The sequence below is a fragment of the Bos taurus genome, chromosome 10, assembly GCF_002263795.3.
Source record: "Bos taurus isolate L1 Dominette 01449 registration number 42190680 breed Hereford chromosome 10, ARS-UCD2.0, whole genome shotgun sequence".
NCBI classification, from domain to species: domain Eukaryota; kingdom Metazoa; phylum Chordata; class Mammalia; order Artiodactyla; family Bovidae; genus Bos; species Bos taurus.
The window spans coordinates 1,678,982-1,706,400 of NC_037337.1; the positions used below are offsets into that span (position 1 = coordinate 1,678,982).

General features: G+C 39.4%; 1 protein-coding gene across 10 annotated transcripts in view; it reads left to right on the forward strand.

Moving 5' to 3' along the window:
- The window catches only part of EPB41L4A (erythrocyte membrane protein band 4.1 like 4A), a 296,657-nt gene that overhangs the window by 160,965 nt on the left and 108,273 nt on the right, over nt 1-27,419 (forward strand). For 9 of the 10 annotated variants that reach the window (NR_198911.1, NM_001435210.1, XM_010808814.4 and 6 more), the window contains 6 exons: nt 3,342-3,420; nt 19,009-19,106; nt 20,290-20,410; nt 22,870-22,957; nt 25,477-25,565; nt 26,178-26,241. Coding sequence is in view for 9 of the 10 variants with exons in the window: in NM_001435210.1 (NP_001422139.1) it covers nt 3,342-3,420; nt 19,009-19,106; nt 20,290-20,410; nt 22,870-22,957; nt 25,477-25,565; nt 26,178-26,241 (539 nt within the window). In the remaining variant the exon portion in view is untranslated. The remainder of the gene's footprint in view (nt 1-3,341; nt 3,421-19,008; nt 19,107-20,289; nt 20,411-22,869; nt 22,958-25,476; nt 25,566-26,177; nt 26,242-27,419) is intronic. The other variant, XM_024997542.2, reaches the window with a different exon arrangement.

Consider the following 27,419-nt stretch of genomic DNA (forward strand, 5'->3'; position numbering starts at 1 on the left):
ATTTTAAAGCAGATTTCTATGCAAATGTGGAGAAAAATGTAAATTATTTTATTTAAAGTATATTATTCTAATGTTCCTTTAAGAACATTTGAAGTATCTATTTCTTTTTTTTTGTATGTCAATTAATTTATTTTTTTTAATTTTATTTAATTTTTAAATTTTACATAATTGTATTAGTTTTGCCAAATATCAAAATGAATCCACCACAGGTATACATGTGTTCCCCATCCTGAACCCTCCTCCCTCCTCCCTCCCCATACCATCCCTCTGGGTCGTCCCAGTGCACTAGCCCCAAGCATCCAATATCATGCATCGAACCTGGACTGGCATCTCGTTTCATACATGATATTTTACATGTTTCAATGCCATTCTCCCAAATCTTCCCACCCTCTCCCTCTCCCACAGAGTCCATAAGACTGTTCTATACATCAGTGTCTCTTTTGCTGTCTCGTACACAGGGTTATTGTTACCATCTTTCTAAATTCCATATATATGCATTAGTATACTGTATTGGTGTTTTTCCTTCTGGCTTACTTCATTCTGTATAATAGGCTCCAGTTTCATCCACCTCATGAAGTATCTATTTCTTTACATGGTATGAAATATTATGTTTAATATCCATAATCTGTAATGCAGTTACAGTTTTTAACTGCATTTCTTAATGCAGTTATAACTTTCTTATCCTAAATAAATGTCATCCTGTCAAAAATTTGATGTACAGGAAGAATAAATCACTGATACTACAATTGAATGGAGAAGGAAATGGCAACCCACTCCAGTACTATTGCCTGGGAGTCCCACGGACAGAGGGGCCTGGTGGGCTGCTGTCCATAGGGTCACACAGAGGTGGACACGACTGAAGTGACTTAGCATGCATGCATGCATTGGAGAAGGAAATGGCAACCCACTCCAGTATTATTGCCTGGGAGTCCCATGGACAGAGGAGCCTGGTGGGCTCCTGTCCATAGGGTCACACAGAGTTGGACACGACTGAAGCGACTTGGCATGCATGCATGCATTGGAGAAGGAAATGGCAACCCACTCCAGTGTTCTTGCCTGGAGAATCCCAGGGACAGAGGAGCCTGGTGGGCTGCCATCTGTGGGGTTGCATAGAGTCAGACATGACTGAAGCGACTTAGCAGCAGCATAACAATTGAATAATGCATAATTTTTTATTTTTAAAGATAGTTTGATAATTAATGAAGGAGAATGCCTCTCACATCTCCAGCAGATAAGTCAGAAGGAATATCTGTAAAAATGACCGAATATTTACTAGTCACCGGAATTCTCATTGGTAAACTTTGATTTAGATATCCTGAGCTAAAGGGAGGCTATTATCATTAAAGGCCTTGAAATCAGTCTTCACAAGAGGTAGATTAGAGGATTCCCAGTTTCTGGCTTCTATTTTGCTAGAGTAAAACAGTATTAACTTTACATAAATGATTTCTTAAAGATAGACCTAGAAAAACATAGATCAAGATAATAATCTAGGAATTTGCTTCATTGGCACCTTATTTTTATAGTCAGCTTCAGATTAAGAAGCTGAAAAAATACCTGGGCAGACATATCCTTGCTCCAGAATCTCCATTTCTTTAGCCTTCAGTTGATGTACAAAACAGTGATGTGTGTATGAAGTATTTAACTTTACTCTGAAGTTGTATGATTTTTTCCCCTGAGAGCCTGTATGCTATAGTTGCCAGCAAGCACTAAACTCTAGGTATTAGCAAACGTGGTTCTCTCTTTTGGGATCTTGGGTGAGTTGCTTTACCTCCTTGGAGCTTTTCCGGCCTTACATATGTTACCAGATGCTTGCTGGGAATCAAATGTTAAGGAAACATTTTTGAACATTATCAGATACAATCAAATAGTAACTTGTGTATTTGGACATAAGACATTTTATATGTAAGTGGGTAAAGGAGGGCTGATTTTGGCCAAAAGTCCTTAGAGAAAATTAGTCCAAACTGAATGTTTTTAACTATATGTTTTTCAAACTTCTGCTTAACTGCTTATCACCAAACACATTTGAATTGGCTAGGCTTGGTCAATAGTGTGGAATTCCCCTTTTACTCTGGGGAATAAAAGCAGCCCTGGCGGCTGGACAAGGCCTTCTTCCCTTTGTACACCATCTCAGCAGCATCTGTGCTCCTCCCATCCCCAGATACGTGAACCCTTGTGGCCTGCAGGCGGAGGCAGGCCCACCTGCTCAGTAACACAGAGCTTATTGACACAGACAGATTAGCAGAGGATGGACTTCCTAGCTCTCTGAATATTTAATAATCGGTGCCTCCTTGACATCTGTGTTCAGGGGTGAAGTTATATTTGTCAGAAATAACAACACAGTGATTAAGTAAACATAGAAATTGAACATATGGAATCAACTCTAGGGATGAATTCTAACAAAGTTTCTTGTAAAATTTAGTTTCTAAAAAAGCTCCAGCATAAGGAGGGCTTTATGCAGGAAGGCATAGGCTAGGGGAGAGAGGTAGGACCCTGGTGTTGGTTGTCTCCTGTGTGCCGTAGCATGCGTGTGTCATAATAATAGTAAATAATAACATCACTTATATGTTATAAACGTATTGTGACTTTGTTACCTGTTGTTCTGTGTAACTTCCTCTCCCTAGCTTCTAAATTTGTGACTTTATTTACTTAGTTAAAAATGAAAATAGACTGTATGTCTGTCTACCTGCTGTTGAGCATTTACTGTTTCTAGCTTTTTGCTGATTTTAGTGAGTACTTTCTGCAATAGTTAGTGGTAGGAGTGCAGTGAATGTGGGGGTGCCTACATCTCTCGGAGACCCTGATTCCATTTCCTTTGGATAAGCACCTAGCAGTGGGATTGTTGCCTTATATGGCAGCTCTGATTTTAACTTTCGGAGGAACTTCCATACTGTTTTCCCTAATGGTTCCATTAATTTATGTCCCCGCCAACAGTGTACAGAGCTCTTCTTTCTTTACATCGTCACCAGCATTTTTGTCTTTTTGACAATAGCCATTCTTACAGGTGTCCATTCTTACAGGTGCGAGGTAATGTCCTAATGTGGTTTTGATTTGCATTTTCCTGATGATTAGCAATGTGGAATATCTTTTCATGTGTTGAATATCTTTGGCTATTTGAACATCTTCTTTGGAAAAATATTTATTTAGTTTCCGTTCCAAGACAAAGGCTATTTGTCTTTTGCTGTTGAATTGTGTGACTTCCTCATATATTTTGTATTAACCCCTTATCCAGTATATGGTTTACAAATATTTTTGATGACTGTAATTTTTAATAGTTCTGTTGTATTACACTACTACTTTGGCAAATTTTTAATGTGAAATTTAATTTTTATTTCTTATTTTAGCTGGACCTCCATATACTTTGTATTTTGGTATTAAATTCTATGCCGAAGATCCATGTAAACTTAAAGAAGAAATAACCAGGTATAGTACTGACTTTGCTTTTGATCAGTACATGTATGGCATATACAAAAGGCTTTATTTAAAACAAATTGGAGTCAAATGTTGGGATGGTGTCTGCATGTGTCTTGTAAGCGTTTCCTGTGAGAGTTAAATTTAAACTCGCCTTGCATGAGGCAGTTCAGCATCTAATGATAGATGTGCTTGAACAATGACACGGACCTGGGTGACGTCATGATAGATTCTGCATCTGCTGTGATGGAATATGTCTGTATCGTTACTGTGAAGGATACAGTCAGCCTTTGTAGTCATGTAAAAGTGGCCATATGAATATGTAAATGGAAGATATAAATATATTTTAAAATTGATTGAAGTATAGTTGAATAACAATGTTGTGTTATTTTCTGCTGGACAGCAAAGTCGATTCAGTTATTGTTGTTGTTGCTCACTCAGTCATGTTTGACTTTCTTTGGCCTCATGGGCTGTAGCCCACCAGGCTCCTCTGTCCATGGGATTTCCCAGGCAAGAATACTGGAGTGGGTGCCATTGTTTCCTCCAGGGGATCTTACCAACCCAGGGACTGAATACACATCTATTATGTCTCTTGCATTGGCAATATTTACCGGCTATATATCACTAGCGTCACCTGGGAAGCCATGATTCAATTATACATGCACGTTTATATTCTTTTTCATATTCTTTTCCACATAGTTTATTACAGGATGTTGAATATAGCTCCCTGTGCTATCAGATCAGATCAGTTGCTCAGTTGTGTCCAACCCTTAGCGACCCCATGAATTGCAGCACGCCAGGCCTCCCTGTCTGTCACCAACTCCCGGAGTTCACACAGACTCACGCCCATCGAGTCAGTGATGCCATCCAGCCATCTCATCCTCTGTCGTCCCCTTCTCCTACAGGCCCCAATCCTTCCCAGCATCAGAGTCTTTTCCAATGAGTCAGCTCTTCGCATGAGGTGGCCAAAGTACTGGAGTTTCAGCTTCAGCATCATTATTTCCAAAGAAATCCCAGGGTTGATCTCCTTCAGAATGGACTGGTTGGATCTCCTTGCAGTCCAAGGGACTCTCAAGAGTCTTCTCCAACACCACAGTTCAAAAGCATCAATTCTTCAGCACTCAGCCTTCTTCACAGTCCAGCTCTCACATCCATACATGACCACAGGAAAAACCATAGCCTTGACTAGACGAACCTTTGTTGGCAAAGTAATGTCTCTGCTTTTGAATATGCTATTTAGGTTGGTCATAACTTTCCTTCCAAGGAGTAAGTGTCTGTTGATTTCATGGCTGCAGTCACCATCTGCTGTGATTTGGGAGCCCAAAAAAATAAAGTCTGACACTGTTTCCACTGTTTCCCCATCTATTTGCCATGAAGTGATGGGACCCGATGCCATGATCTTCGTTTTCTGAATGTTGAGCTTTAAGCCAACTTTTTCACTCTCCACTTTCACTTTGATCAAGAGGCTTTTTAGTTCCTCTTCACTTTCTGCCATAAGGGTGGTGTCATCTGCATATCTGAAGTTACTGATATTTCTCCTGGCAATCTTGATTCCAGCTTGTGTTTCTTCCAGTCCAGCGTTTCTCATGATGTACTCTGCATAGAAGTTAAATAAGCAGGGTGACAATATACAGCCTTGACAAACTCCTTTTCCTATTTGGAACCAATCTGTTGTTCCATGTCCAGTTCTAACTGTTGCTTCCTGACCTGCATACAAATTTCTCAAGAGGCAGATCAGGTGGTCTGGTATTCCCATCTCTTTCAGAATTTTCCACAGTTTATTGTGATCCACACAGTCAAAGGCTTTGGCATAGTCAATAAAGCAGAAATAGATGTTTTTCTGGAACTCTCTTGCTTTTTTGATGATCCAGCGGATGTTGGCAATTTGATCTCTGGTTCCTCTGCCTTTTCTAAAACCAGCTTGAACATCAGGAAGTTCATGGTTCACATATTGCTGAAGCCTGGCTTGGAGAATTTTGGAGAACACGCATTACTTTACTAGCGTGTGAGATGAGTGCAATTGTGCGGTCGTTTGAGCATTCTTTGGCATTGCCTTTCTTTGGGATTGGAATGAAAACTGACCTTTTCCAGTCCTGTGGCCACTGCTGAGTTTTCCAAATTTGCTGGCATATTGAGTGCAGCACTTTCACAGCATCATCTTTCAGGATTTGGAATAGCTCAACTGGAATTCCATCACCTCCACTAGTTTTGTTCGTAGTGATGCTTTCTAAGGCCCACTTGACTTCACATTCCAGGATGTCTGGCTCTAGATGAGTGATCACACCATCGTGATTATCTGGGTCGTGAAGATCTTTTTTGTACAGTTCTTCTGTGTATTCTTGCCACCTCTTCTTAATATCTTCTGCTTCTGTTAGGTCCATACCATTTCTGTCCTTTATCGAGCCCATCTTTGCATGAAATGTTCCTTTGGTATCTCTGATTTTCTTGAAGAGATCCCTAGTCTTTCCCATTCTGTTGTTTTCCTCTATTTCTTTGCATTGATCGCTGAGGAAGGCTTTCTTATCTCTTCTTGCTATTCTTTGAAACTCTGTATTCAGATGTTTATATCTTTCCTTTTCTCCTTTGCTTTTCGCTTCTCTTCTTTTCACAGCTATTTGTAAGGCCTCCCCAGACAGCCATTTTGCTTTTTTGCATTTCTTTTCCATGGGGATGGTCTTCATCCCTGTCTCCTGCACAATGTCACGAACCTCATTCCATAGTTCATCAGGCACTCTATCTATCAGATCTAGGCCCTTAAATCTATTTCTCACTTCCACTGTATAATAATAAGGGATTTGATTTAGGTCATACCTGAATGGTCTAGTGGTTTTCCCTACTTCCTTCAATTTAAGTCTGAATTTGGCAATAAGGAGTTCATGATCTGAGCCACAGTCAGCTCCTGGTCTTGTTTTTGCTGACTGTATAGAGCTTCTCCATCTTTGGCTGCAAAGAATGTAATCAATCTGATTTCGGTGTTGACCATCTGGTGATGTCCATGTGTAGAGTCTTCTCTTGTGTTGTTGGAAGAGGGTGTTTGTTATGACCAGTGCATTTTCTTGGCAAAACACTATTAGTCTTTGCCCTGCTTCATTCCGTATTCCAAGGCCAAATTTGCCTGTTACTCCAAGTGTTTCTTGACTTCCTACTTTTGCATTCCAGTCCTCTATAACGAAAAGGACATCTTTTTTGGGTGTTAGTTCTAAAAGGTGCTATACCTGTGTACTAAACAATGAGTAGGGCCTTACTGTTTATCCATACTGTAATATACGTAATAGTTTGCGTCTGCTAATCCCAAACCCCCAATCCACCCCTCTCTGCCCTTATTCCCCCTTGGCAACCACAAGTCTGTTTTCTGTGTATGTTTCTGTTTTGTTTTAAATTCATTTATGTAGGGACGATATTTTGATGCTGAGCTTGCATATGTAAATATAAACTTGAAGAGCTACTTACTTCTCTTTAGTTATTGTAGCTTAAATATTATCTCTTCAGAGATTTCATTCATCTCTATGGAAAATGAAAAGATAATTGCTTTTAGTATTAAGGGAGAGAGAAAACCCAGTATTTTATAATGTATTACTTCACCTTTGTCATTGAGTATCTTATTTCAATTAAGGCAAACTTTCTGATTGGTATTGGTTATATTGTTAAAACAGTCCATGCCAACATTTGAAACTGGCTTATGAAGAGCAGACAATAGCATTCTGTTTTCACTTATTCCACTAATGACCTGCCTGTGTGCATTCGTGTGTGCTCAGTCGTTTCAGTTGAGTCTGACTCTCTGTGACCTCGTGGACTGTAGCCCACCACATTTCTCTGTCCATGGGATTTTCCAGGCAAGAATTCTGGAGTGGGTTGCTGTGCCCTCCTCCAGGGGATCATCCTGACACAGGACTCAAACTCGCATCTCCTGCATTGTAGGCGAATTCTTTACCCACTGAGCCACCTGGGAAGCCTGACCTTCCTACATGTGGTAGCAGAAACAGAAGCGTTTCCCTAACTTGCCTTTAAATGGTCAGTTTTCTAATGAACCCATGCGTGGCTTGAGTAGAACCCAATGCGTTGTTCAAAGAACTGGAAATCATACCTTTGATAACGAAGACAGTCTATGGTTTTGTTTCTGTTCCATCCTTTATCTTTTTCCTTAGAAGTCTTATTCCTTCCACTTCCTTTTTTCTTGATTTGTCTCACTTTCGGACACGACTGAGCGATTTCACTTTCACTTTTCACTTTCATGCATTGGAGAAGGAAATGGCAACCCATTCCAGTGTTCTTGCCTGGAGAATCCCAGGGACGGGGGAGCATGGTAGGTCTATGGGGTCTCACAGAGTCAGACATGACTGAAGTGACTTAGCAACAGCAGCAGCAGCACAGAAAAGATAGGTCAGCTATGGGACCTCTGCTGTTCTGCTCTGAAGTATTGTAATTAGGCCTCGTTTGCAGAACTGTGCTGACATCTGCTTTCCAGTCTTCCATCGCTACATTGTTAGTGAGCGCTTGGAAAGGCAGGACTGTGTCTAGGCTTTCTCTGAGCAAACCTCTATGGGAGAAGGGACACTGTGCTGGGGAGAGGCTCAGGTGAGGGTCCTATTTACACTGGAGTTTCATGAATAGTCTTTGCAGTCAAGAGTCATTTCTAAGTTGAGGTTTCTGGGGAACCTGAGTCCAAGTGATATAGAAGCACATTTGTATCTGTAAGTGATCAGGGAATTACAGGGCACAACATTTTATGAAAATACAAGGGAAGTTCTTCATTTTGATGTTATCAGTAACTTCTCTGTGCCTCTGTTTCCTTACTTATAATATTGGAACTGTACCTGCCTCATGCTTTCCTGGTGGCTCAGAGGTAAAGAATCCGCCTGCCAATGCAGCAGACTTGTGTTCAGTCCCTGGGTGGGGAAGATCCCCTGGAGGAGGAAATGGCAACCATTCCAATATTCTTGTCTGGGAAATCCCATGAATAGAGGAGCCTGGTGGGCTAAGGTCCACGGGGTCACAAGACTCCGCCATGACGTAGCGTCTAAACCACCACCTCCACCACCTGTCTTGTAAGGTTTTTATAAGCATTAAATGGAATAATGTATGTGAAGCTCTTTTAAGTTGGTTGTGTTGGCTCACAGTTCAGTGGGTAATAAATGCTAGCACTACTATTTTCTTCTCTCTTTTCTCTGACAGTTCAGTTAGTTACATCTTAAGTGAGGGTTAGAGTCCAAAAGAGTGCTTGATTTAGTATTAAGGGAGAAAAAGAGTAGTGTTTTCTAATAATGCATTCCTTCGTATCTGTTCACACAAATAGTGATGATGCATAGAAATTTCCTTTCAGAATCTTCTAATGGCTCATTAGCAGAATACATGGATTTGTTTGTAATGTACAACCCCACAATATATTGAATGCAACCTTTTTTCTTTCAAGTTTTAGACCAGATCTTGTAATAACCAGGTGATATAGTTAGCTTACAGTTAGTGGCCATGATCTATGATAATTTGGTTTTATTGTGAAAAAACATACAGTCAAATTTAGGTAAGTTAAATATGCATTTAATGTGCTACTATTATATATTCTTGTTGTTTAGTTACTAAGTCACGTCTGACTATTTGTGACCCTATGGTCTGTGGCCCACCAGGCTCCTCTGTCCATGGGATTCTCCAGGCAAAAATACTGGAATAGGTTGCCATTTCCTTCTCCAATATACTCCCTCTTCGTATATCCTAAAGATAAAATCACTGATTTGCATGAATATGTTAACTTAAATGGTTAGGCATAATAGACCTTAAAAAGGGAGTCAATTACACAAGATAATTTTGGCAAAAGCAAAAAGGAAACCAAAAGACAAAATCCCCCAAAATAAAAGCATACTTCTGTCTGCATTTGCACCTTGAATTTTTATCTTGCTTCAGTTCTTTGGAAAATTGTTTCAGCCTACTCTGTATTGGCTCTTAGGTTTTTTAGTTTTTATTTCTTCACTTTCTCTCTTCTGTTTCTTTTTTTAAAAATTAAATTTAATTTTTAAAACTGAAAGTGTAGTTGATTTACAGTGTTTCAGATGTATGGCGAAGTGGTTCATTTATATATACATACATACAAATGTGTATATGCGTATATTCTTTTTCAGACTGTCTTCTGTTATAGATTATTATAAGATACTGAACATATTTCCCTATGCTATACAGTAGGTCTTTGTTGTTTATCTATCTTGTATATATACTTTGCAATTTGTATATGAAAAATAGCTATAGTAAACACACTTTTACTTATTCTTTGTATATATAGATCTTTTGAAAATCACACAATTTCATACATATTGTTACAGACCTCTTTCACCATCTAACCCATTTGTTATACTCCTCCCCTTGTGGATGGCTGTCCAGCTTGTTTCATTTTAAAATTATAGGTAGTGCTGCATTAAGTACATAAATGGTCATATTAGATGAAGTATTCCAGAAGGACATTGTATTTAGAGGGAAATTTTTTTTTAGGTAAGTGAGAGACATTAAAAAATAAGGTTCCAGACTATGAAAAATATAAGTTAATAGAATCGCTTCAACTTGGAGTACCTACAATTTGCTCTAAAATGTTTTCTGATATTAAATGAAGTTGGGGGATTCTGAGGTCATATATCCTACATTCCATTTTTATAAAATGTTCCTGAATTGTCAGCCAGCTTCTTCTTAAACATTTTTAAGAGAGGAAACCTTACTGCTTCACAAAGCAGTAGGAAGTTCAAAAAGAAATAAAAGGTCTCTGGGACCTCTGTCAGCACTAGGTATTCTTTCTAGGTTTATGCAAAATAGATCTAAACTCTTTGTCTTTTTCAGTTCTTTAAATACTTCGTGTCCTCATGGCATCTGTTAAACTTATTTTCAATTCTGATTCAAAATATTATAACAAACTTCCATGTAGTATGTATCATTCATAGCTCTGTATTTTCTGCAGATTTTATCAGCATAATGCACATATTTGTTAAGGCAGGCTGTGGGGTCAGGTTGGGTTTTGCAGCCTTACTCTGCCATTCACTGGTTATGTTAACTTGAGAAGATTACATAACCTTTTAAAGTCTCAGTTTTCTCATCTGTAAAATGGCATTATTGTATTTCTTCAAAAAGATGACAGGAAGAATATATTAGATATTACAAGCAAACGTGTGTGTGTGTGTTTACTCACTCAATTGTGTCTTACTCTTTGTGACCCCATGGACTGTAGCCCAGCAGGCTCCCTTGTCCATGGGATTTTTCAAGCAAGAATACTGGAGGGAATTTAATTTCCTATTCCAGGGGTGAAGTATCAATAACCTCAGATGACACCACCCTTAGGGCAGAAAGTAAAGAAGAACTAAAGAGCCTCTTGATGAAGGTGAAAGAGGAGAATGAAAGGCTGCCTTAAAACTCAACATTCAGATAACTAAGATCATGGCATCCGGTCCCATCACTTCATGGCAAATAGATGGGGAAACAATGGAAATAGTAAGAGGCTTTATTTTCTTGGGTTCTAAAATCACTGCAGATGGTGACTGCAGCCATGAAATTAAAAGACGCTTGCTCCTTGGAAGAAAAGCTATGACCAACCTAGTCAGCATATTAAAAAGCAGAAACATTACTTGGCCAACAAAGATCTGTCTAGTCAAAGCTATGGTTTTTCCAGTAATCATGTATGGATGTGAGGGTTGGCCCATAAAGAAAGCTGAGCATCAAAGAATTGATGCTTTTGAACTGTGGTGTTGGAGAAGACTCTCGAGAGTCCCTTGGACTGCAAGGAGATCTAACCAGTCCATCCTAAAGGAAATCAGTCCTGAATATACATTGGAAGGACTGATGCTGAAGCTGAAACTCCAGTCCTTTGGCCACCTGATGCAAAGAACTGACTCATTGGAAAAGACCTTGATGCTGGGAAAGATTGAAGGCAGGAGGAGAAGGGGACAACAGAGGGTGAGATGGTTGGATGGCATCACCGACCCAATGGACATGAGTTTGAGTAATCTCTGGGAGTTGGTGATGGACAAGGAGGTGTGGCATGCTGCAGACCATGGGGTCGCAAAGAGTTGGATATGACTGAGTGACTGAACTGACCCGAACTGATTCCAGGGGATCTTTCTGACCTAGTGATGGAACCCTTGTCTTTTGAGTCTCCTGTATTAGTAGGTAGATTCTTTTACCACCACGCCACCTGTGTAAAAATGTAAGTGTTCAGTAGATGGTAAGAGTAGATAAAATGAATTATCTTATGAGTTTAGATTACTGATTAAAAATTAGGGAAGAGGACTTCCCTGGTGGTACAGTGAATAAGAATCTGCCTGCCAGTGCAGGGAACAAAGGTTCCATTCCTGGTCTGGGATGATCCCACTAGTGGCAGGGCAGCTAAGCCCGTGCACCACAGCTGAGGAGCCCACATGCAGCTAAGGCCCTTGAGCCGCCACCACTGAGCTCACCTGCCTAGATCCTGTGCTCAGCAGCAAGAGAAGCCATCACGATAGAAACCCTCACACTGTAACTAAGAGTAGTTCCTACTTGCTGGAACTAGAGAAAGCCCACACACAGCAGTGAAGACCCAGCGCACGGCACCCGCCCCCCACCCCTCTCCCCGCCCCCCTGCCCCGCATACACACAAATTAGGGAGGAAAAGACCATCTTGGAGCCCTGAAGATAGATCTTCCAGGTTAAGTCAATCCATTAATCAGAGCATCCTACTACTATCCTCTAGCCTGCATTTCTTGAATTTGCACATCAAGACAGAATTCCCTCACTGAGTCACCCTCCGTTGAATAATATGTGGGGCATTGTTGTCCAGTGCACTGAGGACCCATGAAATTTAGTAGTGACCGAGAGAGCTGTGGTTTCAGTCCTCTGGAGAGAAAAGACAGAGAATGAGTGAGTGAAGGAGTCTGCCTGTTGCTTTGCTGACAAACCTTGTGGCTTCCCCCTGTGGCTCAGTGGTAAAGAATCCACCTTCAATGCAGGAGACTCAGGAGATGTGGGTTCGATCCCTGGTTGGGGAAGATCCCCTGGAGAAGGAAATCTCAACCCACTCTGGTATTCTTAACTGGAAAATCCCATTGACAGACTAGCCTGGTGGGTTACAGTCCATAGGGTCACAAAGACACGACTGAGACACTGATCTTGTTGCCATTGAAATTTTAACTCTTCCTAAAGAAGAGAATCATGTTAGTTCCAAATAACTTGTTCATGATGAATAGCTTCCAAAAATAAGCGTTTGTTTTTTAATATTTTATTGTACTTTGTTAGAGGTTGACATTAAGCTTGTCAGTTTATTATTATTATTATATCTGGTAATCCATATTCTTCTCTTTGTGAAGGCTAGTGTGTTTTAGCTTCTTTATGGGTTGAGTGACCTTCGGGGTCCCTGTCTCCTTCTAAGTGAAGATAATGATCCTCAACACATTAGATTTGAGGCATGGATCACATTCCAGTATGGATGCAGAAGAAATTTGTGACCTTTAAAAGACTATTCAAATATAAGATGATATTACAACTCTTTGCTCTTGTATTTTTATCATCAGTTGTAAGCTGCAGAAATGTTATTCCCAGTCTTTGCCATATTCCCTTGATAGTCAGTGGGCGAGTCTCCTGTTTTTCTTTTTCTTAAGCCATGCATGCTGTTTCCCCCTCCCCCTCATGTTTACTATTATGTTGTTATTTAAACATTCCCCTCTGTCCAGCACATTGTTTTATCCCAATGATTAGGCTTCTCTGTTGGATTCAGAGAACACTCCTCCTGTGTAGGCAGGCAACCTCTTCTCTCAGGTTTCCGGGTGTCACATTCAGCTGGCACCAGAAATCAAGCTTCTACTTGTCCCCACATCTTTCAGTTTACTCAGCAGGGTCTTAAGTCATGGGAAGGTATGCTTCAAGCTGCATTGGTATTCTTCAAGCATTTTTGGTTGTCTTTGGCCTCAGAACCTCCTGTTTGGGCTCCTGAAAGAACGGTTTCTCTCTGCCTCTTCTTTAAGCAAGTCTCCTTTGCCTGTTCTTCTCATCCCTGGCACTTGCTGAATCATCGATGGTCCTTAGCAGCTTGTACGTCCGGGGTGTCAAGTCAGCTCTTTTCTATGAACATCACATAAACAGAAAACTGTGATGCCACTATTTCAAGTCCTCCTCTTGTGTTGTACTGGTTGTACTTTTGTGATGAGGGAGGCTGGGGTGAAAGATGGAGGACCCCCCACTCCTGGGGCTCTTAATCTCACTGGGGTGACAGCGCATATACACTAGTGAAGTGAAGTCGCTCAGTCGGGTCCGACTCTCTGCAGCCCCATGGACTGTAGCCTGCCGGTCTCCTCAGTCCATGGAATTTTCCAGGCAAGAGTACTGGAGTGGGTTGCCATTTCCTTCTCCATATATACTAGTACAGTGATTTATATTAAAAGATAACAAGTAACTGTTTTATGCAGATATTGCTTTGTACCAGACTATGTTCTGGATCAGCATTATTTTTTTCGAGTAAGGGTATAATATAACTCGGGTCATCATATAATTTGCTGTTCAAACCCTAACACTTGGAGCATGATGAGAAAAGTTCTTAATAATGGAGAATTTATAACAGGCTTAAGCTAAAACTGTCCTAGGCAAAATGGGATTTATCTCCTTAAAACCAGAGATAAACAAGGACTCAAACATCCAATCATAGCCTTAATGGAATGATGTAGAAGGGAAGACCTATCAACTCTAAATCTGTAATTTAAATAAAGAAAGTGAAGTGAAAGAGAAAGTCGGTGTCTGACTCTTTGTGACCCCATGGACTATACATACAGTCCATGAAATTCTCCAGGCCAGAATACTGGAGTGGGTAGCCTTTTCCTTCTCCAGGGGATCTTCCCACCCCAGGGATCGAACCCAGGTCTCCTGCACTGCAGGCAGATACTTTAAATAAAATAAAATATTATATTGTACACTAAGTCTCATAAATGGACAAAATTAGTTATGTATATTAAAAATAAGCCGTGAGATAAGATAAAGTGTTTAACATGTAAAAATATGATTTTGCTGTGTCAGAGATTTCTCTTATATAAAACTAATATGATGCTTGCTATGATAGAGATTAATGAAATTATTAGTTTAAAAGAGTTTACTTGTCTTCTTTGATTTTAGTGAATTTTAAAAAAGTAAAATGGTTTAAAGATCTCCAGTATCTTTAAAAGGCAAGCTATCCAGGGAAATTTGAATAGATGTCCTTTTTTTTCCTTTTTTTTTTTTTCATAAATTTCTCGGAGACAACTTTGTGACCCCATGGACTGTAGCCTGCCAGGCTCCTCTGTCCATGGGATTTTCCAGGCAATAGTACTGGAGTGGGTTGCCATTTCCTTCTCCAGGGGATCTTCCCAACCCAGGGATTGAACCCAGGTCTCCCTCATTGTAGACAGCCACTTTACCATCTGAGCCACCAGGGAAGTCCTTCAGAGACAACAAAGGATGCTAATTTGTCCCCATATTCATCCATCTGTCTTTCTGTTCATTCTTATATCCATCAAGTCAACAGGTATTTACTGAGTACTTGTGTGCTAAGCCTGAGATACTAGAAATATAGTCATTGGTGGAATCTGGTTTCTTCTCCTTTTTACCTGCTTGTTTTTCTGCTGTGTTTAAGCTCTTTGTTTTCTCATCTCTTTGGTTCTCTTTCCATTTCTCTCTGAAGCAAAGTCTATAGAATTAGGCCCCTCAATTTATTTGGCAAAAGATGTTTACTGTTCAATCAAGTATTGTAAAAGTCTTAGTAGAGCAAGAAAAATATGCATCTATGACCCATTTACTCAAAAAAAAAAAAAAAACCACCTCGGGAAAAGAGATTCCAAGTTAGCAATTGAGGAAGGGAGTGAAGCTAACACAAGTTTCCAGTAATCTATGTAATCCTGGTTAAATATCTTTATATTTTTGCATTTTAGTTCTGCTAATGTTACTTTACTCTGCTTTTCTCCTCTTCAAGAGGAACCCAGATGATTATAACAAAGTGGATTTGATGCCTAAGATGAGCATTCAGGGAATGGAAAGTGTTTAAGTAGGGCTGGAAAAGTGATTGCAAGTTAGGGAGTGGGGGTAGTCATTAGTTAATGGCAAGAGATTTGGCTCAAGAAGTAAGCAAAAGTCTTACAATCTATCTTAGGGATCTTGAACTTTATCCTGAAGGCATAGGGAAGTCTCTTAAGTTTTGTTTGTTTTGTTTTATTTGTTTTTTTTTTTTTTGTAAATCAAGGGAGTAACATTAATCCCATTTACTTCTTGTTTGTAAGAGAGATAAGTATGATTAGTGACAGGGTTGTGAAAGTTTTAGAAATGTTCTGGTTAGTTACCCGGACTAGGAGATGGTGAAAAGTGTATAGACCCCAGAAAACAGATTTTGTGATTGAATGTGGGTGCCATGGGTTACACATTGTTCTCGGTTTCCACTACCTGAGAACTATGGTGACGTTACTGAGCGGTGGGGAAACTGCAGGGTGTTGAGCAGATTTGCACTTAAGCCTGTGGGTACAAATTTGCTCAAATCCTTTACAATTATGCAGTGGAAGTGAGAAATAGATTCAAGGGATTAGATCTGATAAACAGAGTGCCTGAAGAACTAAGGACTGAGGTTCATGATATTTGTACAGGAGACAGGGATCAAGACCACCTCCAAGAAAAACAATGCAAAAAGGCAAAATGGTTGTCTCAGGAGGCCTTACAAAGAGCTGTGAAAAGAAGAGAAATTAAAGGCAAAGGAGAAAAGGAAAGATAAACCAATTTGAATGCAGAGTTTCAAAGAATAGCAAGGAGAGATAAGAAAGCCTTCCTCAGTGATCAATGCAAAGAAACAGGAGAACAATAGAATGGGAAAGACTAGATATCTCTTCAAGAAAATGAGAGATACCAAGGGAACATTTCATGCAAAGATGGGCACAATAAAGGACCAAAATGGTAGGGACCTAACAGAAGCAGAAGATATTAAGAAGAGGTGGCAAGAACACAGAAGAACTATACAAAAAGTATCTTCATGAACCAGATAATCATGATGTTGTGATCACTGACCTAGAGCCAGACATCCTGGAATGGGAAGTCAGGTGGGCCTTAGGAAGCATCACTACGAACAAAGCTAGTGGAGGTGATGGAATTCCAGCTGAGCTATTTGAAATTCTAAAAGATGATGCTGTGAAAGTGATGCACTCAATGTACCAGCAAATTTGGAAAACTCAGCAGTGGCCACAGGACTGGAAAAGGTCAGTTTTCATTCCAGTCCTAAAGAAAGGCAATGCCAAAGAATGCTCAAACTAGTGCACAGTTGCACTCATCTCACATACTAGTAAAATGATGCTCAAAATTCTCCAAGCCAGGCTTCAACAATCATGAACCGTGAACTTCAGGTATTCAAGCTGGTTTTAGAAAAGGCAGAGGAACCAGAGATTAAATTGCCAATATTGCTAGATCATCGAAAAAGCAAGAGTTCCAGAAAAACATCTATTTCTGCTTTATTGACTATGCCAAAGCCTTTGACTGTGTGGAACACAACAAAATGTGGAAAATTCTCAATATCAGACCACCTGACTTGCCTTCTGAGAAATCTGTATGCAGGTCAGGAAGCAACAGTTTAGAACCATACATGGAACAGCAGACTGGTTCCAAATAGGGAAAGGAGTACATCAAGGCTGTATATTGTCACCCTGCTTATTTAACTTATATGCAGAGTACATCATGAGAAACACTGGGCTGGATGAAGCACAAGCTGGAATCAAGATTGCCGGGAGAAATATCAATAACCTCAGATATGCAGATGACACCACCCTTATGGCACAAAGTGAAGAAGCACTAAAGAGTCTCTTGATGAAAGTGAAAGAGGAGAGTGAAAAAGTTGGCTTAAAGCTCAACATTCAGAAAACAAAGATCATGGCATCTGGTCCCATCACTTCATGGCCAATAGATGGGGAAACAGTGGAAACAGTGGCACACTTTATTTTTTTGAGCTCCAGAATCACTGCAGATGGTTACTTCATCCATGAAATTAAAAGATGCTCGCTCCTTGAAAGAAAAGCTATGACCAACCTAGACAGCATATTAAAAAGGAGAGACATTACTTTGCCAACAAAGATCCGTCTAGACAAAGCTATGGTGTTTCCAGTAGTCATGTATGGATGTGAGAGTTGCACTATAAAGAAAGCTGAGCACTGAAGAATTGATGCTTTTGAACTGTGGTGTTGGAGAAGACTCTTGAGAGTCCCTTGGACTGCAAGGAGATCCAACCAGTCCATCTTAAAGGAAATCAGTCCTGAATATTCATTGGAAGGACTGATGCTGAAGCTAAAACTCCAATACTTTGGCCACCTAATGTGAAGAACTGAATCATTTGAAAAGATCCTGATGCTGGGAAGATTGAAGGCAGGAAGAGAAGGGGACGGCAGAGGATGAGATAGTTGGATGGCATCACCAACCCAATGGACATGAGTTTGAGTAATCTCTGGGAGTTCATGATGGACAGGGAGGCATGGCATGCTGCAGTCCATGGGGGTGCAAAGAGTTGGACATGACTGAGCAACTGAATTGAACTTCTAGAAATTATCAGAGTAGCATTTAAAATTCTCTCACTCAAAACTTTATTGTGAGCATTTGGTAAAGAAATACTTACGACAACTGACTTTTATAGTTAATTTCCTGTGCTTTCTCTTGTTCCTTTCCAATGACAGCAGGAATCACCTTGTAAATAGAGAAATCACAAAAGACAGCCTAAAGTGAGAGAGAAAGTGAGTGGTGGTGACTGAGGATGGCATTGACTGTTCATTGTATTGGTTCATAAACCTTTCACATGCGTCACCCACTGGCAGAAAGCCTGAATGGAAGGGGAAGGGGAAAACCTTAACGGTTGCATAACATCCTGATTTAGAGAGTTCTGGGTCATAATTGCTACTGGGTTCCAGTTCTAGTTCTGCTACATAACTAATTGTGAGATCTTGGACGAATTTTTTTCATCTCTTTTTGTCTGTTAACTTGTTCATCTGCAAAATGGAGGTAAAAATGGTACTAACCTCATTTTTTAAGTCTTCAGTTATTATATGTGGCACTGTTATTATAAAAGGTTTTCTTTCAGCAGATGGAATGAGCAAAGCCTCAGGTAATGGGCAGCGAGGACTGATGGAATTATAATGACCTTTCTGTCCTGTATCCATGATTTTAGACTCGGTAGGGAACACATAGCTTATTGAGTGTGTCCTTGTAATATTTTCATTCTAAGGAGAACATGTCATAGTGGCAGCAGCAGCGGCAATGATGAGAACGGTAAGAATAGCTTGTGTGTAACATCCATATCCACCTGATGAGGTATAGATACTTCCTGGTCTCACTTTTACCATTGAGGAGCCTGGTTGTTACTTGAAATAGCCACTCAAGGCAAACAGCTAGTGAGTCTTGGAGCTGGGATGCAATCCATCTGGTTGAACTTGAGACCCTTCACTCCTTAGTCACTACCCTGATTGCCTCTGCAGTGTGTTTAAATAGTCCCTGTTCCCTCAATAGCCCCCTCACAAAAGAGCAAAAATCGGCTTAATTTTCATTAAAGGCGACAGGTTTGAGGGTCTGAACCTTCAGATCACAGTAGTGGAAGAGATTATTAATCTCTCTTTTCTGTTTCTCTTTTAGGTATCAGTTTTTCTTGCAGGTGAAGCAAGATGTCCTTCAGGGCCGGCTGCCCTGCCCCATTAACACTGCTGCTCAACTGGGAGCGTATGCCATCCAGGGTGGGTTTCACTTAAGCAGACTTGCTTCAGAGGTCTTGAGAAGGATGTTTGAATTTTTCTTTTTAAGCAAGTTTATAAACTAAATGACATTTTGCTAAAAAGAAATTGAATTTAGTTAGAATTCTAGGTTTAATCAACATGCTCTCAGAAGAGGTGAAAATGAAACTGGTTACATATCCCTGATAGTAGGTCCCATGGAATTTTAGCCATAGGAGTGGCATTGATTCTTGACTCAGTGGAGAGTCTGAAAATCTGTTCTGTTCTACATTCTGCCTAAGTTGATCGATCCGTCATAGTTGCTGTGTCTCAGAGATCCCACTGATTCCAGGCGGCTGCTGTGAAGATTCCACATGGGCAGGTGCCATCACCAGTTTTATGTGTTGCCTACAGTCAACACCCATTGTCCATTAGCTCTTGGCATCAATGTGGCCACCATATTGAGGGGCAGCTCCAGGCTGCATTGTCATTTTGGAGGCTGAATCTGAGGCTGTCTTCTATTTATAATTACTGAGCCCTTTCAAGGAATCAAGCTAGATATGGGGTGATGAGACAGTATGTTAAGGAACATACTGTGTAGTTTTTGCAGACCAGAAACAGTCTAGAAAAAATATTCCCAGAAAAATGCTGTGTAAATGAACTGGGGAACTGGGTTGGGCTTGGAAGCTGATTAATGTAGGAAGAATTTTTATAAGCCTAACACAGTGAATTCTCTGGTTTCATTTTGTTCTTTGTGTAAACTGTAGTGGGGTTACGTGCAACATCGTGTTGTATTTCCATGACCATTATTTGGGGCAAATATGTTTTGAACCACATGCTTTATCTCTTGGTGTTCTTGTCAGAGAGAGGATCTGGTTGTTTTTCACCTCAGGCATTTCCATTATATGTGCTTTAAATTCTATTTACAACATTGTACTTCATATAAACTGGTAAGAATAAGTTAAATGAAAATGATAGTTATAGTCTCACAGAAAGCAAAAATGTTATGATTTTTAGATAAGGTTTTGTTTATATTCTCTATATATGCTCATCAGAGTTGTTTTAAACTAAAATTAGTTACCTTATATAAATTTATTAGTAAAGCATTTGAAGAAAATATTTAAGCACGATAGGCATACTTTTATTCCTGTATTTTTAGGTATATTATCCTAAAATAGAAAAAAATTACATTTTGTTTCTTTTTTAGCTGAACTCGGAGATTATGATCCATATAAACATACTGCAGGCTATGTGTCAGAGTACCGATTTGTTCCTGATCAAAAGGAAGAACTTGAAGAAGCTATAGAAAGGATTCATAAAACTCTAACGTAAGAAGCACATCTTATTAACAATAATCAGCACATTTTATTAACAATAATCAGCATTAGAGCCTCAGAACTTCATTTTATAACTGGACATTTATACTCTTTGACCAACATGTCTCTGTTTCACATACACACACCCCTCCCTTCCCACCACCATGCTAGTCTCTGTTTTTATGAGGTCTCCTTTTTTAATTCCACATACAAGTGATATATTTTACAGTATTTGTCTTCATCTGTCTTATGTCGTTTAGCATTATGCCCTCACAGTGTATTCATAGACTTGAAAATCGCTAAGAGAGTAGATTTTAAATGTTAGCACAACAAAAATGATAGCCATGCTATGATGGTAATCATTATGCAATATGTGTTTAAACATATCAAATCACTATGTTATACACCTTGAACTTACATAATGTTATATGTCAATTATATCTCAATAAAGCTGGAAAAAAAAAGAATCCCACTTTACATTGCATCAGCGATCATCTTATGCTATTGACAGGCTTAAGAAAAGTTTCTTATTCTATGTCTTGAACATTTTTCTTTTTAAAGGTTTTTTTTTTTTTTTTTTTACTGCTTATAACACTAAAATGCTCATAGGAAACCCAGACAATTTAAAAAGGAAAAAAATAAGTGTAAAAGAGTAAATCCTAATACTTAAAGTCAGTGTATTTTTAGTCAGTGGCCTTTCAGATCCCTCTCTATGCATAATTTCCCACAGAGAAAATTTATTTTGTATGAAATTTTATTTTATTTAGATTTATGTATGTATGAAATGAAATATATAAATGTATTTATGTATGTATGAAATACATAAATGAAATCATTCTGTTCATACTATATTTTACAATTTTATATTTTTTTCAGTCACCAGTACCTCGTGAAATTAATTTTTTTAAACTATGAACACATTTTATAGTCACAAAAGCCTTAATGTATTCTGGATTTGCTCTGTCTTAAGTATGCAAATTCTTCACAGTTACAAGCAAACCCTTATTCAGTCTTTAGCAATGAATCTGGAGATCATGACACCAGTGTGGCTTTTCAAAGGGTATTATATTAACACCACATGCACTTCTGAGAAATACACACACTCCACGAGTAGGATTTTCAATTAATGACCTGCAGCATTGAAGTTATAATTTAATTTTAGTTATTTTGTTAAATTTCCTATACTGATTAACTTTGCCTTTATTGCCTCTCATGTAACTTTCCCTCTTGAATTTGCTTGGTTTCCGATCTACCATACTTAAGAGACGAAAATGTAGAATTAATCTGGTCAACAAAAAAATGTTTGCCTAAAGGATTTGTTTCAATGAGTAGCAGCAGAAATTGCAATCAGAGAAACCAGGCTCTCTACCTTGTATTCTAGCCTTTTTCTAGAGTCCTGCGTTATAAGGTTTCACTGAAATGAGTGCTGAAAGAATGCCTGTTGCAAAATTATGAAGGCCAGTGTATTTGGCACATTCGGAGAATACTAATTGTGCTAGGAGTTCTCAAGTATAATTATGTTTTGAAATTATCAAGGAGCTTTGACAAAGCACCTTGTCTGTTTTATGTGATGGCATTGACAGCATGGTGGTTACTTTTGAGAGGCTAAAGCTCAGTCAGTATTTGGTAGCTTTTTTGTGTCTAATTTGTGATAAACATTCTTCATAGATTTCAAAAGTATTGCATTGCTGGGTTTTCCAGAGTACCATGGCTGAAACATGGGATTGCCTTGAAGTAGTATTTTTTAATATTTAAAAACTCCTTTTGTTAACCATTAAAAATCTCTTTCTCACTCTCTCTCTCTCTCTCTCTCTCTCACACACACACACACACACACACACAGAGTTCCACTTATCTGTGGAGATTCTTGGCAGATGCTTATCCTCATTAGGAAGGAATGCTGTTTTCTGTATATTATCACCAATGAAGAGTCAGGGAAGACTTTAAGAAAAGTGACAAGCATTTTGTATTAAGAAAATGACAGATATTTTTGCAGTTTCTGAAGAACTGCACATGTGCTCAGGAAATGCTGTTGAGCAAGGTTGGTTGTTGAGGAGCCCACTCTCATTCTTCCCACCACTGCTCTCCTCCGTTTACCTCCCGATGGAGAGCTGCTGGAGCATAGAGACATTTTACTCTTTGCAAAGGGGTGTGCTTTTTCATGTGAGTGCTTATATGCTCAATACTCTCTTTGGGGTTTCTGAAACTGAGACTTTTTAATATGTGTGGAGCTATTGTAGTTGGCTATAATGAGCAAAACTAGATTTGGTAATACTTACAAGTGTCACCTCAGAATATAAAATTTTGTCACCAGGAAGGCAGGAGGTTTCTTGAAATATGAAGGCTTAAGTTTGCATTAGCACAAAGGATTATTTATTTTTCCAGTGAATATAGTGAAAATGGTTTATATTCCCTGTGAGCGCAGTAGCTGTAAGTAAAGTAAGGCTGTTCTGTTTTTATGCTGAGTGCAGGGGTCAGGCTCCTTCTGAAGCAGAGCTGAATTACTTGAGGACTGCCAAATCCCTGGAGATGTATGGTGTTGACCTCCATCCTGTCTATGTGAGTAACATTTAATTAACACAGAATATTTTAAGCTGATGACATTTTCTTAAAAAGTCACTGAAACTCCCAAAGGAAAGCAGCAATCCTGTTGTTTAGTGAGCAGATGATACTTTTTCATCTGTGTTTTTGAACATAAAGAATCTTTTGCGTTGTTTAAATCCTAATGAGTTTTGCATAAAAGTCTGTGATTGTATTTCCATGTGTAGAAAACAATTAACTGGCTTGAAAACACAATCTGGATAATAATTCCAGAGGGGTTAGCTAAACATCAAAACGGTTTTAAATTAGTCTATAATTGATTATATTAGACAGAAAACAGGAGGATTTTCCAAAAATAGAGTGTATGGCTGAAAAGCATTCATAAAATCACCTGCATGGCAAAGTAGACTTTAGGCAACAGTACATGTATAACTATCGGTGGTTCTAGGTTGGATGTTCAGGTGTTATCAGTATTAGGGTTACTGCCTACTGTAGTTATTGCCATTGTATAAATAGGAACATTTTTGCAGATTTTCTTCAGTGGCTGATGAAAGCTTTCTGAATAGGATCAGTGGACACTTACACTGAATCTGCACTGAGTTTTCTGGACCAGGTCTTCAACTTTGAGACACTTTTCTCAGGTTACCAATTGGTTCTTCTATGCCCATGAGACTGGAATGTCATTGTCTTTGATTTTGTGAGTTTAGTTAGCAATAAACAAATTTGATTATTTGAGAAAGTGAATCAGATGTTTTATTTACATGAAATGAATTGCTAAAGGGTGTATGTAGATTGAATGCTTGTCAATTGAATTATGGACTCAGAACTCAGTTTTTAAGAAATCCTGATAATACTTACTATAATACAGGCACTAATTGATGTATTCATTTTGTAATATGTCTTTTGCTCATAAGAGTCTCAGAGTTTCCCAAAACAAATCATCTCATTTTATTTGTAAAAAACTAGAAGCATCCCTGTGTATACTGTTAATATGGCATGAAAGTTACATATTTGGTAGAAGTAGTTGTTCCCTGATAAATTATAATCTAATCTCATTAAACCATTAAATGCTCCATCCTACTGTCCTTTAAAACTTCTTCTAAAACTTTATGGAATACTTCCCTTTTTCTCTTCTTGCCACATTAATCTTGTTAGGTTTTCAGTTTTTTAAAAAGTATATTTTATAGGGAATGTATAAAGAGGGTCTTCTGTAAAATACCTCTACGTTTGTGTAATGTTTACCCTAATTCAAAAAACGCGTTTTTTTGTGAGAGGTGGAAATTTATGGCAAATTAATCAGATTCATTAGTATCTTCCATACATTGCTTTAAAATTGAATTTTTAGAACTATAAATAGGCTACAGCTGATTTTCTTTGAAAATATATTTATCTTATGTTCCTTGGGAATTTGGCTTTGCAGGCTGTTATTTGACCTTAGAATAGAAAAAAAAAAAAAAATACAAACTCAATTCCCTGTTTGGTATGCACTCTGTGACATTTTCAATTCAGAATCCCATTTTCTTAATTGGTATTTGTTATTGCCCAGAAATGAAAGGTTTCAAGTCTTTACCAGAAGAGATCGTATTTTAAAATTTTTGAGCAGTCTTAAGTCACAAATGAAAATAGAAAGGCGTATGCTGGAGACCTCAGAAAACCATGCAGGTGGCTGACTGAGGTTTCTAGGGAGGACGGTGGTGAACCAGGCCTCATGATCGTCCAGATCGGAGAGTAAGATCAAGATAAGTGATCTTGAAAAGGGCCCTTTAGGGCAGCCAGTGGTTATCAGTTCTTGGCTGCTCAGGAGAATCACCTAGAACATTTATGTGTTTTTGTTACCTGGATTCCATCATTGCTGCTGCTAAGTCACTTCAGTCGTGTCCGACTCTGTGCGACCCCATAGACGGCAGCCCACCAGGCTCCCCCGTCCCTGGGATCCTTCAGGCAAGAACACTGGAGTGGGTTGCCATTTCCTTCTCCAATGCATGAAAGGGAAAAGTGAAAGTGAAGTCACTCAGTCATGTCCAACTCTTTGTGACCCCGTGGACTGCAGCCCACCAGGCTCCTCTGTCCTTGGGATTTTCCAGGCAAGAGTACTGGAGTGGGTGGCCATTGCCTTCTCCAGGATTCCATCATTATAGATTCCCATTTAACCTGTTTTGATGGTACCCAGGCAAGAGCATTTTAAGGTCCATGGGGGATTCCAGTTAATATGCAGCTAGGGTTGAACACCACTATAGAAGCAACATGGAGTGCATCAGTCAGTGGCCTGATTGGTGGGTGGTCCAGGTGGTCCAGGTTCTTTTAATGAACTGAGGTGACCAGTTAGAATACACAAGAACACTTTTCTTAAAAACTTCAGGAAAAATGAGCAGCAAGTTAGCTACCATGATAGCTTAACTAGCTTTCTAAGCTGATGTCTTTGAAAAACCAGATCCAGTATTTATGCAACAGATAATGTGCATATGGCTAATTATAGTTTGACAGAGACTTTTTACATGAATAAATTTATGGTTACAAGCATATGTTTGTTTTTGCAGGGAGAAAACAAATCTGAGTATTTTTTAGGATTAACTCCGGTTGGTGTCGTTGTCTATAAGAATAAAAAACAAGTGGGAAAGTATTTCTGGTAAGTTTAACTTGAGGGCAGAATTGGTATTAAAGTTGTGCACTGTATGTATTGGGCTTATGGAACTAGAATGTCACTGAAAGTGTTGGGGAAAAGCAAACAGACATTTCCAGTGGTTGATAATAAATGAGTGAAACTGGGTGTAAGTTCTCTTCTAGTTCCTGTCGGTGTGTATGTTCTCTGTAAATTTGAGGTATTTTTATTCTAGACTCTCTTGTCCATGGAGGCTGTTTATAATAGGATTTCCTATCCATTCCAGTGTGTGTGGTGAACTGTGGGCCCAGGACTGCTCTGAGTTCTGACCCTAAATGAGGCAGGATCTGAGAGAGATTGGGGAGCCCACAGCACTACACTGTTTCTGGAAAGGCTGTACTGCCAGGGCCTGGGGATGCCAAGCTCACCTGCATTCACTGGAGAAGCCCAGGAGAATGAGAAGGAAGTGTGTTTAGGAAGGTGTCCAGAGCAAAGGATATACAGGGAACTCTCTACAGTTACAGTAGCAACCTATGAAGGGCCCAGTAGGAGCAACCTTTTTTTCTACCGGATACTTCTCTGAATTTCTGATTAATTCTTAAAAGCACCAGTAGCACTACCATCTGCTTTGTTTTTCAGGCCTCGGATTACAAAGGTTCACTTCAAGGAGACCCAGTTTGAACTCAGAGTACTGGGAAAAGATGTAAGTTTGTGTTTAGTGCTTAGCTTCCCTGAGACGGGAAGCCTTGTCTGCTCACTGATAACTTAGAAGACCTAGTAAAGTAAAACTGCCATGTTTTCTTCAGCTGCGGCCACAGGGAACCAGGTTAATTGACTCGGGTAAACAACTCCTTTTCAAGGAAGGGAAGGGGAAGTGAGTATAAATGAATGAGTTAGTAATGGAGAAATGTCACTTCAGTTTTAACAAAGGGGAAAAAATAACCTTTCTAGGGCACAGGAGCGAATAGGAGGTGATTATCATTATTAGTTCTTTAGTATTGTCTGTGAAGGTAGATCAGATCAGATCAGATCAGTCGCTCAGTCGTGTGCAACTCTTTGCCACCCCATTAATCACAGCACGCCAGGCCTCCCTGTCCATCACCAACTCCCAGAATTCACTGAGACTCATGTCCATCAAGTCAGTGATGCCATCCAGCCATCTCATCCTCTGTCATCCCCTTCTCCTCTTGCCCCCATTCTCTCCCAGCATCAGAGTCTTTTCCAATGAGTCAACTCTTCCCATGACGTGGCCAAAGTACTGGAGTTTCAGCTTTAGCATCATTCCTTCCAAAGAAATCTCAGGGCTGATCTCCTTCAGAATGGACTGGTTGGATCTCCTTGCAGTCCAAGGGACTCTCAAGAGTCTTCTCCAACACCACAGTTCAAAAGCATCAATTCGTCGGTGCTCAGCTTTCTTCACAGTCCAACTCTCACATCCATACATGACCACAGGAAAAACCATAGCCTTGACTAGACGAACCTTTGTTGACAAAGTAATGTCTCTGCTTTTGAATATGCTATCTAGGTTGGTCATAACTTTCCTTCCAAGTAGTAAGTGTCTTTTAATTTTATGGCTGCAGTCACCAACTGTAGTGATTTTGGAGCCCAGAAAAATAAAGTCTGACACTGTTTCCACTGTTTCCCCATCTATTTCCCATAAAGTGGTGGGACCGGATGCCATGATCTTTGTTTTCTGAATGTTGAGCTTTAAGCCAACTTTTTCACTCTCCTCTTTCACTTTCGTCAAGAGGCTTTTCAGTTCCTCTTCACTTTGTGCCATAAGGGTGGTGTCATCTGCATATCTGAGGTTATTGATATTTCTCCCGGCAATCTTGATTCCAGCTTGTGTTTCTTCCAGTCCAGTGTTTCTCATGATGTACT